Genomic DNA, 13,729 nt, shown 5'->3' with positions numbered 1-13,729 from the left:
AACCTCCCCTGGCACAGCTTGAGACTGTGTCCTCTTCTTCTGGTGCTGGGTGCCTGCCTGGGAGAAGAGACCAACCCCCACCTGGCTCCAACCTCTCTGCAGGGAGTTGCAGAGAGCAAGAAAGTCTCCCCTGAGCCTCCTCTTCTGCAGGCTAAGCAACCCCAGCTCCCTCAGCCTCTCCTCCCAGGGCTGTGCTCCAGACCCCTCCCCAGCTTTCTTGCCCTTCTCTGGACACCTTCCAGCAGCTCAACCTCTTTCCTAACCTGAGGAGCCCTGACCTGGACACAGGACTCCAGGTGTGGCCTAAGAAGTGCTGAGCACAGGGCACAAGGACTTCCCTGCTCCTGCTGGCCACACACTTCCTGCTGCAGGCCAGGATGCCCTTGGCCTTCCTGGCTGCCTGGGCACACTGATGGCTCCTGTTCAGCTTCCTATCAACCAGCACCCCCAGGTCTCTCTCTGCCTGGCTGCTCTCAGCCACTCTGCCCCCAGCCTGCAGCACTGCCTGGGGTTGTTGTGGCCAAAGTGCAGCACCTGGCACTTGGATGTGTTCAATCTCCTGCCCTTGGCCTCTGCCCATCTGTCCAGCCTGGCAAGGTCCCTCTGCAGAGCTCTCCTACCCTCTAACAGCTCAACTCCTGCCCCCAGCTTGGTCACTGGAGGGAGTCAGTTGTTCAGAGAGGAGGAAGGTTCCTTCCAGCCTGCTCCTGCAGCAGTTAATCCAGGCCCTGAAACATGAGGATTTTATCTGGCTTCCCAAGCTGGATATTTCCCCTCCTAATCCTGGCCTAATGGTGGATTTTCATTCCCCATATAATTGCCTAATCCTTCCTGGAACACCCTCAGCATGCTGTCATGTTGATAAAGCCAGTTGAAGGGGAGGCCCAAACAATGAGGAGCTTTGTGCAAGGCAGCAGGAGGAGAAGGCAGAGCAGGAGGTGAAATCCCTGAAGGCAGGGGCAGAGCTCCCCCAGCCAGAGCTCCTCCAAACCTCCCTTCCTGTGGCACCTTCTGCAGCTGCAAACACAGCTGCCTGCAGGGAATAGTGACAGTGCAGCCTGCCCTGCCTCTCCTCAGCACTTTCTCTCCAGCCAAGTGCTGCTCCTACAGCCCCACAGCCAAAGCAGTGCCCCAGAGTCAGGCTGGTGGGGTTGGGAGAGACCTCTGGAGATCAGCCAGTCCAACCCCCACCCCTGCCAAAGCAGAGTCACCCACAGCAGGCTGCCCAGGATTCAGGGAATCACAGAATGGGTTGGGTTGGAAGGGACCTTCAAGGTCATCCAGTTCCAACCCCCCTGCCATGGGCAGGGACACCTCCCACCAGCCCATCTTGCTCAAGGCCTCATTCAGCCTGGTCTGGACACATCCACAGCCTCCCTGGGCAAGCTGTTCCAGTCTCTCCCACCCTCACTGCCAAGAATGCCTTCTAAATCTCCAGTCTCAATCTCCCCTCTTCCAGCTCCAATCCATTCCCTCTCGTCCTGTCACTCCAAGCCCTTCTCAAAAGTCCCTCCCCAGCTTTCTTGTAACCCCCCTTCAGGCACAGGGAGGCCACTGTAACCTGTCCCTGGAGCCTTCTCTTCTCCAGGCTGAACAGCTCCAGCCCTCACAGATCACAATGCCAAGGTGGGTTTGGAATCCCTCCAGAGAAGGAGACTCCACAAGCTCTCTGGGCAGCCTGCTCCAGGGCTCCAGCAGCCTCACACCAAAGAATGGCAGAATCCTAGAAGGGGTTGGGTTGGAAGGGACCTTAAAGATCATCCAGATCCAGCCCCCTGCCATGGGCAGGGACACCTCACACTACTGCAGGTTGCTCAAGGCCTCATCCAGCCTGGTTTTGAAGCTTTCCTCATGATTAGGTAGAACCTCCTTTGGTCTAGCCTGTGTCCCTTGCCCCCTAAACATACAGAATCATAGAAGTGTCAGGGTTGGAAGGGAGCTCAAGGCTCAGCCAGCTCCAACCCCCCTGCCATGGGCAGGGACACCTCACACCACAGCAGGTTGCTCACAGCCACATCCAGCCTGGCTGCAAACACCTCCAGGCTTCCACCACCTCCCTGGGCAGCCTGTGCCAGGCTCTCACCACCCTCCTGGGGAACAACTTCTTCCTCACAGCCAATCTCAATCTCCCCACTTAGAGTTCTGCTCCATCCCCCCAGTCCTATCCCTCCCTGACACCCTCAAAAGTCTCTCCCCAGCTTTCTTGGAGCCCCCTGCAGACCCTGGAAGGCCACAATTAGGTCTCCAAGATGATGGGAGAAGAACTTCTTCCTAACATCCAATCTGATGGGATCTAGGATCTGGGATATAGGATATGGGATCTGGGATCTGGGATCTAGGATATGGGATAAAGGATATAGGATATGGGATATGGGATATAGGATCTGAGATATAGGATCTGGGATATAGGATATGGGATATAGGATATGGGATATGGGATCTGGGATATAGGATCTGAGATATAGGATCTGGGATATGGGATCTGGGATATAGGGATATGGGATATAGGATATGGGATATGGGATCTGGGATATAGGATATAGGATATGGGATCTGAGATATAGAATCTGAGATATAGGATCTGGGATATAGGATATAGGATATGGGATCTGAGATATAGGATCTGAGATATAGGATCTGGGATATAGGATATGGGATCTGGGATATAGGATCTGAGATATAGGATCTGGGATCTGGGATCTGGGATATAGGATATGGAATATAGGATATGGGATATGGGATCTGGGATATAGGATCTGAGATATAGGATCTGGGATATAGGATATGGAATATAGGATCTGGGATCTGGGATATAGGATCTGGGATATAGGATCTGAGATATAGGATCTAGGATATAGGATCTGGGATATAGGATCTGAGATACAGGATCTGGGATATAGGGTCTGGGATATAGGATCTGGGATATAGGATATGGGATATAGGATCTGAGATATAGGATCTGGGATCTGGGATATAGGATATGGGATATAGGATCTGAGATATAGGATCTGGGATATAGGATCTGGGATCTGGGATATAGGATCTGGGCTATGCCCTAGTTTGTGCCTGCAGTCACCTGGCTCTGGGAACAATCCCTGCTGGAGCTGTTTCACCAAGAGCTGCAGCCTGCCTCTCCATGCCCATGTGGGCAATATCCAGCACTTTATGTTCTACAGAGTGGCTGCTCAGCTTTTTCAGTCCATGTGCTGATGCCTGGAGCTGAAAGTAATGGCAGGGAGGGAGGGGAAATCCAGCTCACCTGGCTGCAGGGCAGTAATGAGCAGCTTGAGCTCTGGGGGTTGAAGAGAGGGTTTGCAGCTACATCTTGCCTGAAGGTGCAGTCAGGAAAACTGCTGTCAGGAGTTGTTACCTTCCACTGCTTCCCCTTCCCTAGCTGCCAGCAGCTGCTTCTGACAGTTGCTTGCCTAATAGCTTCTGCCTTACAATGATCACTTGATTAGCAGGCTGCTTTTTTATCCCCTGTGGTAATTAACTGCCTCTCCTCTGCCCTCACTGATCTTGGATGTGCAGCTTCTTGCCTGAACTACAAATTATGCTTGGAGAGGTTTGGGTTTTTTTTTTCCCCAGATGCCATTTCAGGTCATTTTCCAAGGGAGAAAAGTGGCAGGAGAGGAGCAGGTTAGGCAGCAGCTGGTATCGTGATTTGCAGCTCCTGACAGGAGTGTGTAGAAAGGAGAGGTGGGAAGGGAAGGGAAGGGAAGGGAAGGGAAGGGAAGGGAAGGGAAGGGAAGGGAAGGGAAGGGAAGGGAAGGGAAGGGAAGGGAAGGGAAGGGAAGGGAAGGGAAGGGAAGGGAAGGGAAGGGAAGGGAAGGGAAGGGAAGGGAACTAACCAGGTTGGAAAAGACCTCAGAGATCATCCAGTCCAACCTATTCCCCAGCACCATCTGATCAACTCAACCATGGCACCAAGTGCCTCAGCCAGGCTCTTCCTAAACACCTCCAGGGATGGGGACTCCACCACCTCCCTGGGCAGCACATTCCCATGGCCAATCTCTCTTGCTGGGAAGATCTTCTTCCTCACCTCCAGCCTGAACCTCCCCTGGCACAGCTTGAGACTGTGTCCTCTTGTTCTGGGGCTGCCTGCCTGCCTGGGAGAAGAGACCAACCCCCACCTGGCTGCAACCTCCCTGCAGGGAGTTGGAGAGAGCAAGAAGGTCTCCCCTGAGCCTCCTCTTCTCCAGGCTAAGCAACCCCAGCTCCCTCAGCCTCTCCTCCCAGGGCTGTGCTCCAGACCCCTCCCCAGCTTTCTTGCCCTTCTCTGGACACCTTCCAGCAGCTCAACCTCTTTCCTAACCTGAGGAGCCCAGAACTGGACACAGGACTCAAGGTGTGGCCTAAGCAGTGCTGAGCACAGGGCACAAGGACTTCCCTGCTCCTGCTGGCCACACTCTTCCTGCTGCAGGCCAGGATGCCCTTGGCCTTCTTGACCACCTGGGCACACTGCTGGATCCTGTTCAGCTGCTGTCACCCAGCACCCCCAGGTCCCTCTCTGCCTGGCTGCTCTCAGCCACTCTGCCCCCAGCCTGTAGCTCTGCCTGGGGTTGTTGTGGCCAATATGCAGCACCTGGCACTTGGATGTGTTCAATCTCCTGCCCTTGGGCTCTGCCCATCTGTCCAGCCTGGCAAGGTCCCTCTGCAGAGCTCTGCTACCCTCTAACAGCTCAACTCCTGCCCCCAGCTTGGTTCTCTGGACACCTTCCAGCAGCTCAACATCTTTGCTAACCTGAGGAGCCCAGAACTGGACCTAAGGACTCAAGGTGTGGCCCTAACCACTTGGTGGTTCCCACCTCCAAGTCAGAACATGTTTGGTGCTAGTAAAAGGGATTGAAGTGTTTGGAGCATGGCTCTGTAGATGACTGGACAGTTAACCCTGCAGGGTCTGGGCCACAGGCCAACATCCCCAGCAGCAAAGGCAGGAGTAAACCCTCCTGTTAACAAACACCAGCAAAGATCAGCTCTGCACAAGCTGCCAAAACCCACCTCTTTGCTTCTCACTGATCCAAAAGCTCTTGCAGTGGATGGTGAAAGCTGGCAGCCTGCTGAGCAGCTGTTAATGGATTGCCTGCCCCCAAATTCTGTGCCATCAAAGCACAGTGACAGGTTTAGATTCTGCTTCCTTCCCCTGCTGGCTCCTAACTTTGTTGCTTTAAAAGGGCCATCCCTGGAGGGGCTCATAAAATGAGCAGCTGTGGTAGCTCAGGGCATGGTTTAGTGGTCATGGAGATGCTGGGTATAAAGGTTGGGCTGGATGATCTTAGAGGCCTTTTCCAACCTTAATGATTGTGTCATTCCCCCCCAGAGCAGATCTCAGCCTTGGTTTAGCACTGCAGTGATGAAAGTGCTCAGACTGCTCTCACGTTGCAGCTTGGCTTTGCCTTTTATCTCATTTCCTTCCCTGGCTGCAGCCTGGGCACAGATCAGGACTGGAATCTGTGGTTTCCACCACACTGGGCAAGCACAAAGCACACTGGGGAAGCACAAAGCACACTGGGCAAGCACAAAGCACACTGGAGAAGCACAAAGCACACTGGAGAAGCACAAAGCACGCTGGGCAAGCACAAAGCACACTGGGCAAGCACAAAGCACACTGGGCAAGCACAAAGCACACTGGGGAAGCACAAAGCACACTGGGCAAGCACAAAGCACACTGGGGAAGCACAAACCACACTGGGGAAGCACAAAGCACACTGAGCAAGCACAAAGCACACTGAGCAAGCACAAAGCACACTGGGCAAGCACAAAGCACACTGGGCAAGCACAAAGCACACTGGGCAAGCACAAAGCACACTGAGCAAGCACAAAGCACACTGAGCAAGCACAAAGCACACTGGGCAAGCACAAAGCACACTGAGCAAGCACAAAGCACACTGGGCAAGCACAAAGCACACTGGGGAAGCACAAACCACACTGGGCAAGCACAAAGCACACTGGAGAAGCACAAAGCATGCTGGGGAAGCACAAAGCACACTGGGGAAGCACAAAGCACACTGAGCAAGCACAAAGCACACTGGGGAAGCACAAACCACACTGGGGAAGCACAAAGCACACTGGGCAAGCACAAAGCACACTGAGCAAGCACAAAGCACACTGGGCAAGCACAAAGCACACTGGGGAAGCACAAAGCACACTGGGCAAGCACAAGCCACACTGGGCAAGCACAAAGCACACTGAGCTGGCTGCAGGCCATGCAAGCCACAGTTTTAAGTGTGCAGCATGATGCTCCTTGCTCCTGCCCTTAGCAGGCTGCTGTCAGCTGAGCTGTGCAGCCTGGAGAAGAGGAGGCTCCAGGGAGGCCTCAGAGCAGCCTTCCAGTACTACAAGAAAGCTGGGGAGGGACTTTTCACAAGGGTTTGTAGTGGTAGGATGAAAGGCAATGGCTTTGAGCTGGAAAAAGGGAGATGTAGACTGGAGACTAGGAAGAAATTCTTTCCAGTGAGGCTGGGGAGACACTGGCACAGGTTGCCCAGGGAGGTTGTGGCTGCTCCCTCCCTGGAGGTGTTCAAAGTGAGGCTGGATGAGGCCTTGAGCAAGCTGGGCTGGTGGGAGGTGTCCCTGCCCATGGCAGGGGGGTTGGAACTGGCTGATCTTGCAGGTCCCTTCCAACCCAAACCCTTCTGTGATCCTATGCTTTTGCATCATGCCACAGCAGCCACAGTCCAGCTGATACAGAATGAAGCCCTGGAGCAGCACCTTTGCCCCCAACACCCCACCCTGGGAACCAGTTTGGCTGCACTGCAAGCCCAGGACTGAGTTTGCTTTCACAGGCCACACCAAAACAGTGGCTGGCACTCCCAACCCTTGCTCCTGCAGGGCAAAACACCTCCTGGTTAGCCCTTGGTGATCTTTAGAGATAATTTTGACTTTCCTTTTTTTACAGTGTGCTGTAAAGCTGAGCTTGGCTTCAAGCAGTCTGTGGCAGAAAGCTACCTGTCACATGCTGGGCCCCACATCTGAAGTGTCCTGTGTCAGGGACACTGATTAAAGCCTTTATTACCACTTGGCTTAATCTGGCAAGCTGTTTGCTGAGCTGACAGAGGGAAATATTGAAAGTCCACTCTGGAGATGTTTACTGCCTTGCAGATTGCTAAAGCTCCTCACAGAGCCCTGCCTGAGGAGTGGAATGAAAGCCCACCACGCTGCTTCGAGCTGGCACAGCTTGAGGCTGTGGCCTCTTGTTCTGGGGCTGGGTGCCTGCCTGGGAGAAGAGACCAACCCCCACCTGGCTCCAACCTCCCTGCAGGGAGTTGCAGAGAGCAAGAAGGTCTCCCCTGAGCCTCCTCTTCTCCAGGCTAAGCAACCCCAGCTCCCTCAGCCTCTCCTCCCAGGGCTGTGCTCCAGACCCCTCCCCAGCTTTCTTGCCCTTCTCTGGACACCTTCCAGCAGCTCAACCTCTTTCCTAACCTGAGGAGCCCAGAGCTGGACACAGGACTCCAGGTGTGGCCTGAGCAGTGCTGAGCACAGGGCACAAGGACTTCCCTGCTCCTGCTGGCCACACTCTTCCTGATGCAGGCCAGGATGCCCTTGGCCTTCTTGGCCACCTGGGCACACTGCTGGCTCATGTTCAGGCAGCTGTCAACCACTACCCCAAGGTCCCTTTCTGTTTGGCTGCTCTCAGCCACTCTGCTCCCAGCCTGTAGCTCTGCCTGGGGTTGTTGTGGCCAAAGTGCAGCCCCTGGCACTTGGACTTGTTGAATGCCATCCTGTTGGCCTCTGCCCATCTGTCCAGCCAGTCGAGGTCCCTCTGCAGAGCTCTTCCTGCTGGAGGCCAGGATGCCTTTGGCCTTCTTGGCCCCTGGGGCATCACTGCTGAGCTTTCCAGCTCCAGCAGTATTTCTCCACCCCATTGCCAACCCAAATGCTCTTACTCTGACTCTTCCTCTTTTTGTTCCTTCAGGCTCTCAAGCAGAGATTCCTCCAGGACATCCAGCTCCTCCAAGGGGATCCTCAGCAGCCAGGTGATGTGGCAGATCAACACCCTGGCTCGAGCGTCGTAGTACCCTTCAAGAGAGGGAAGGGCAGGAAGTCAGTCAGCCTGCCTGGCACAGGGCTAAAAAGTGAGGCAACACCACTGGAGAAGAGAGTGGTCAATGGAAAAGTGGAGATTCCAAGCTTGGAAGTGTTGAAGGCCAGCTTGGATGAGGCCTTGAGCAAGCTGGGCCGGTGGGAGGGGTCCCAGCCAAAGGCAGGGAGGTTGGAACTCGATGGTCTTGAGGGTCCCTCCCAACCCATCCTGTGGTCCTAGGACTGGAAACCCTTCTGCCCTGCAGAAGAGTCACTGCAGCAGGAAGCTGCCTCTAGGGCAGACAATCCTTGGGTTCTCAGCCTCTGTGACAGAGGCCTTCTGGACAGGCTGCAGCAAGAGGAGCTCTAAGTGGCAACAGCAAACGTGTGCATGGGTGACACGGGACAGCACACCCCTGCTGTGCACCACTGCAAGGCACTGTGCCAGCCTGGATGGGAAGGCAGCTACAGAGGAGCTGCAGGGGGGCGTTGCACAAAGGCATGGAGGGCCAGGATGAGGAGGGATGGCTTCAGAGGGGGAGAAGCTGGATTTGAATCAGACATGAGGGAGAAATGCCTCCCCATGGGGGTGGTGAGGCACTGCAACAGGTTGCCCAGTGAGGTCATGGATGCCTCCTCCCCACAGGGGTTTAAGGCCAGGCTGGATGAGGCCCTGAGCAAGCTGGGCTGGTGGAAGGTTGGATTGGAATACAGAACACAGAATTAACCAGGTTGGGAAAGAGCTTTGAGATCAGCAAGTCCAACCTCTCACCCAGCACCATCTGATCAACTCAACCATGGCACCAAGTGCCTCAGCCAGGCTCTTCCTAAACACCTCCAGGGATGGGGACTCCACCACCCCCTGGGCAGCACATCCCCATGGCCAATCTCTCTTGCTGGGAAGACTTTTTCTTCCTAACACCCAGCCTAGGACCTTAAAGATTATCCAGTTCCAAGCCCTGGGCATTAAGAGGAACACTTTCCATTAGACCAAGGTGCCCCAGCCAAAGGCAGGGAGGTTGGAACTGGATGATCTTGAAGGTCCCTTCCAACCCACAGCATTCTGAGATCTGTGATCTGTCAGAAGTGCACCTCCATGCCAAAGCTTCAGCAGTTCAGCCTTCTGCACAGGAGCCAGCAGTGTGCCCAGGGGGCCAAGAAGGCCAAGGGCATCCTGGCCTGCAGCAGGAAGAGTGTGGCCAGCAGGAGCAGGGAAGTCCTTGTGCCCTGTGCTCAGCACTGCTTAGGCCACACCTGGAGTCCTGTGTCCAGTTCTGGGCTCCTCAGGTTAGGAAAGAGGTTGAGCTGCTGGAAGGTGTCCAGAGAAGGGCAAGAAAGCTGGGGAGGGGTCTGGAGCACAGCCCTGGGAGGAGAGGCTGAGGGAGCTGGGGTTGCTTAGCCTGGAGAAGAGGAGGCTCAGGGGAGACCTCATTGCTCTCTCCAACTCCCTGCAGGGAGGTTGGAGCCTGGTGGGGGTTGGTCTCTTCTCCCAGGCAGGCAGCCAGCCCCAGAACAAGAGGACACAGTCTCAAGCTGTGCCAGGGGAGGTTTAGGCTGGAGGGGAGGAGAAAGTTCTTCCCAGAGAGGGTTGTTAGCCATTGGAATGTGCTGCCCAGGGAGGTAGTGGAGTCCCCATCCCTGGAGGTGTTCAAGAGGGGCTTGGATGTGGCGCTTGGAGCCATGGTTTAGCCATGAGGTCTGTGGTGCCAGGTTGGACTTGATGATCTCTGAGGTCTCTTCCATCCTTGGTGATTCTGGGTGCTTCCCAATCCACCTTGGGGGAGCAACCAGAGGGACTGTGGAGCTTCAAAGCCACACACAGCAGCTCAGCCAGCAGCACCACTGACCATTGTTTGTTTGCATTTACACTTCACTGCTGGAGGTGCAGGGGAGGACACTGCACCCAGACAACAGGGGGGAGGAGAAATCATTACCCCCAGGCTCACCAGCAGCTGTCCTCTGAGGGAAGACAGCTTCAAGGTAATAGGTTTTCAATTGCTTGTGCCAGCTCTTGGGTTTTTATCCTGTGCAGCTCACAGCAGCACCTGCTGCATGCTGAGGGTTGCCTTTTGTCAAGGGTTCTGGGGGCACTCTGGGATGAAAGCTGCAATTGGATTTCTGGGGGGAGTGGGGAGGGAGGGAGGAACCAGCCCAGCAAGACCCAGCTGCAAAGGCTGTGTTTGAGACCTGCTGCACACACATCAAACATGGCAGAGGGCAATTTATTAGGCTTGCTTGAGAGTATTATTAGCATTATTAGGTTTGCTTGAGAGCATTATGAGCATTATTAGGTTTATTGAGAGCAGCCCTGAAGAAAGAGGCTTGGGGGTGCTGGGTGCTGAGCAGCTCCCCAGCAGCCAGCAGAGCCCTCCTGCAGCCCAGCAGGCAGCTGTGTGCTGGCTGCAGCCAGAGCAGGGTGGGCAGCAGGGCAGCAGAGGGGATTCTGCCCCTGGGCTCTGCTCTGCTCAGACCTCACCTCCAATCCTGCCTCCAGCTCTGCTGTCCCCAGCAGCAGAAGGACACAGAGCTGCTGGAGGGAGGCCAGAGGAGACCACAGAGAGGATCCACAGTGTGCTCAGGGCCACATCTGCTTTGACCTTCAATGTCTCCAGGGATGAGGCTGCCAGCACCTCTCTGGGCAACCTGTGCCAGTGTTTCACTGCCCTCAGTGTGAGGAACTTCCTCTGAAGGAACCCAGAACTGACCTTGAGTCCCCTTCCCAGCATGGCCAAGGGACATCTCCCAGCCCCTGCAGGCCCTTGAAAAGCTCCAATCTGCCTCACTCACACAAGCAGAGAATGGTTGGGGCTGGAAGGGACCTCCAAAGGGCATCCAGCCCACCCCCCTGCAGTCAGCAGGGACATCCTCCCCTGGACCTGGTTGCCCAGAGCAGAAGGAGGACACAGAGCTGCAGGAGGGAGTCCAGAGGAGACCACAAAGATGCTCCAAGGGCTGGAGCAGCTCTGCTGTGAGGACAGGCTGAGGGAGCTGGGGGTGTGCAGCCTGGAGAGGAGAAGACTCCAGGGGGACCTCAGAGCTGCCTGCCAGGAGCTGAAGGGACCCTGCAGGAAGGCTGCAGAGAGACTTCTCCTGAGGGTGTCTGGAGACAGGGCAAGGGGGAATGGTTTGAAGCTGAGGCAGAGCAGGGTTAGAGTGGGGATGAGGAAGAAGTTCTTCAGATGAGGATGGTGAGAGTCTGGATTAGGCTGCCCAGAGAGGTTGTGGATGTCCCCTGCCTGGGGTTGTTCAAGGCCAGGCTGGATGAGGCCTTAAGCAGCTGAGTCTGCTTGAGAGATGTAGGTGAGGTTGGAGCAGATGATCTCTGAGGTCCCTTTCCATCCTGAGCCACTCTAGGATTCTATGATTCCAACCCCATTTCCCCATCCCCAGAGAGCCTGTGTTCCCCATCCCAGGGGGTGTGAGCAGACAGAACAGAGGGCAATGCTGTTCTACATGAGGCCCCTTCCAGCCTCAATGGTCCTGTGACTCTGTGTGAGCCTGTGTGTGTGTGCTTCTGAGACCTGCTGCACGTAGATCCAGTGTGGCACATGGCCACAGGAGGTTGATTTATTTATTACCCAGATAGCAGACTTCCTGAGAAGGCTTCCCAGAAAGAGAGGTTGGCCCTTGGAATGTGCTGCCCAGGGAGGTGCTGGAGCCTGCTGTGAGCACAGGCTGAGGGAGCTGGGGCTGTGCAGCCTGGAGAGGAGAAGGGTCCAGGGTGAGCTCCCTGGAGAGGGAGAAAAAAAGCCACCAAAGCAGCCCACTGCAGGTAGTTCAGGTCCAAACCTCTCTGCCATCACACACACACACTGCTGGCAGGTGAGGGAGGGGAAGAGTTGCTCAGTCTTTACTGGCATCACTAATGCCAAGTGGATTGCTGCTTTCCCTGTACTGGATGCAGGGAAGGGCTGTGCTGCCTCTGCCAGGAAGAGAGCTAAGCCAGGCATCAGGGGGCAGCTGGAGCTCTTGAAAGCATCAGCCAGGGAGTCCTGGAGTTAGGAGGGGAAGTGGGGAACTTACCATCTCGAAGGGAGAAGGAGAGAAGGTCCTGCAAAGGAAAAAGAGAGAAGAATTGTGAGGTCAAACTGATGAGGACTTGGTGACCTTGGAGGTCTTTCCCAACCTGCTCTGTCTGGAGGCATCACACTTAGAGAGTCAAATGGGTTAGGCTGGAAGGGACCTTCAAGATCAGCCAGTTCCAACTCCCCTGTCACAGTATCACCAAGGTTGGAAGAGACCTCAAAGGTCATCAAGTCCAACCTGGCATCACAGACCTCATGGCTAAACCATGGCTCCCAGTGCCACATCCAATCCTCTCTTGAACACCTCCAGGGATGGGGACTCCACCACCTCCCTGGGCAGCACATTCCAATGGCCAACAACTCTCTCTGGGAAGAACTTTCTCCTCACCTCCAGCCTGAACCTCCCCTGGCACAGCTTGAGGCTGTGTCCTCTTGTTCTGGTGCTGGCTGGCTGCCTGCCTGGGAGAAGAGACCAACCCCCACCTGGCTCCAAGCTCCCTTCAGGGAGTTGCAGAGAGCAAGAAGGTCTCCCCTGAGCCTCCTCTTCTCCAGGCTAAGCAACCCCAGCTCCCTCAGCCTCTCCTCCCAGGGCTGTGCTCCAGACCCCTCCCCAGCTTTCTTGCCCTTCTCTGGACACCTTCCAGCAGCTCAACCTCTTTCCTAAACTGAGGAGCCCAGAACTGGACACAGGACTCCAGCTGTGGCCTAAGCAGTGCTGAGCACAGGGCACAAGGACTTCCCTGCTCCTGCTGGCCACACTCTGCCTGATGCAGGCCAGGATGCCCTTGGCCTTCTTGGCCGCCTGGGCACACTGCTGGCTCATGTTCAGCCAGCTGTCAATCAGCACCCCCAGGTCCCTCTCTGTTTGGCAGCTCTCAGCCACTCTGCCCCCAGCCTGTAGCTCTGCATGGGGTTGGTGTGGCCAAAGTGCAGCCCCTGGCACTTGGACTTGTTCAATGCCATCCTGTTGGATTCTGCCCATCTGTCCAGTCGGTCAAGGTCCCTCTGCAGAGCCTTTCTACCCTCTAACTGACCAACATCTGCTCCTAGCTTGGTGTCAGCTGCAAACTTGCTGATGTCTGACTCGACCCCCTCATCCAGATCATCAATGAAGATGTTAAAGAGCCTGGGGCCAGCACTGATCCCTGGGGCACACCACTGGTGCCTGGCTGCCAGCTGGCTGTGGCACCATTCACCACCACTCTCTGGGCTCAGCCTCCAGCCAGTTCCTAACCCAGCTCAGAGAGCTGCTGTCCAAGCCAGGGGCTGACAGCTTGGCCAGGAGTTTGCTGTGGGGGATGGTGGCAAAGGCCTTGCTGCAGCCCAGGCAGCCCTCATCCATAGCCTGCCCCATATCCACCAGGCAGTCACCAAGGCACGGAAGGAGATCAGGCTGGAGAGGCAGGACCTGCCCTGACTGAATCCCTGCTGGCTGGGCCTGAGCCCTTGGCCCCCTTCCACTAGAGCAGCTTGCCCAGAGAAGCTGTGGAGGCTCCAGGCCTGGAGGCCAGGTAGGATGAAGCCTTGAGCAAGCTGCCAGGTGGAGGAGGCTGCCAAAGGCTTCATGGCTGTGGGTCCTGTGAGCTCCTCAGCAGGGCTGGTACCACCAAAAGGGCTCCAATCTCTTCCCTGCTGTGAAGGGAGCAGCCAGCTGCTGCTAGGGGAGGGGCAAGCTGCTGATG

The 13,729-nt window shown here is 55.7% G+C and overlaps 1 protein-coding gene across 2 annotated transcripts in view; it reads right to left on the bottom strand.

Moving 5' to 3' along the window:
- TMCO4 (transmembrane and coiled-coil domains 4) overlaps window positions 1-13,729 on the bottom strand; it is a 51,416-nt gene that overhangs the window by 23,367 nt on the left and 14,320 nt on the right. For both annotated transcript variants that reach the window (XM_068162707.1, XM_068162708.1), the window contains exons 4-5: window positions 12,046-12,073; window positions 7,887-8,019 (exon numbers count right to left, since the gene is read on the bottom strand). In XM_068162707.1, coding sequence (XP_068018808.1) covers window positions 7,887-8,019; window positions 12,046-12,073 — 161 coding nt within the window. The remainder of the gene's footprint in view (window positions 1-7,886; window positions 8,020-12,045; window positions 12,074-13,729) is intronic.

Source organism: Melanerpes formicivorus, unplaced genomic scaffold (genome assembly GCF_026170545.1).
Source record: "Melanerpes formicivorus ecotype bairdi unplaced genomic scaffold, bMelFor1.0.p_v2 SCAF_67, whole genome shotgun sequence".
Classification (NCBI taxonomy): domain Eukaryota; kingdom Metazoa; phylum Chordata; class Aves; order Piciformes; family Picidae; genus Melanerpes; species Melanerpes formicivorus.
Note: the sequence above shows the minus strand (reverse complement) of the source record. Positions and strands in the feature narration are given on the sequence as shown.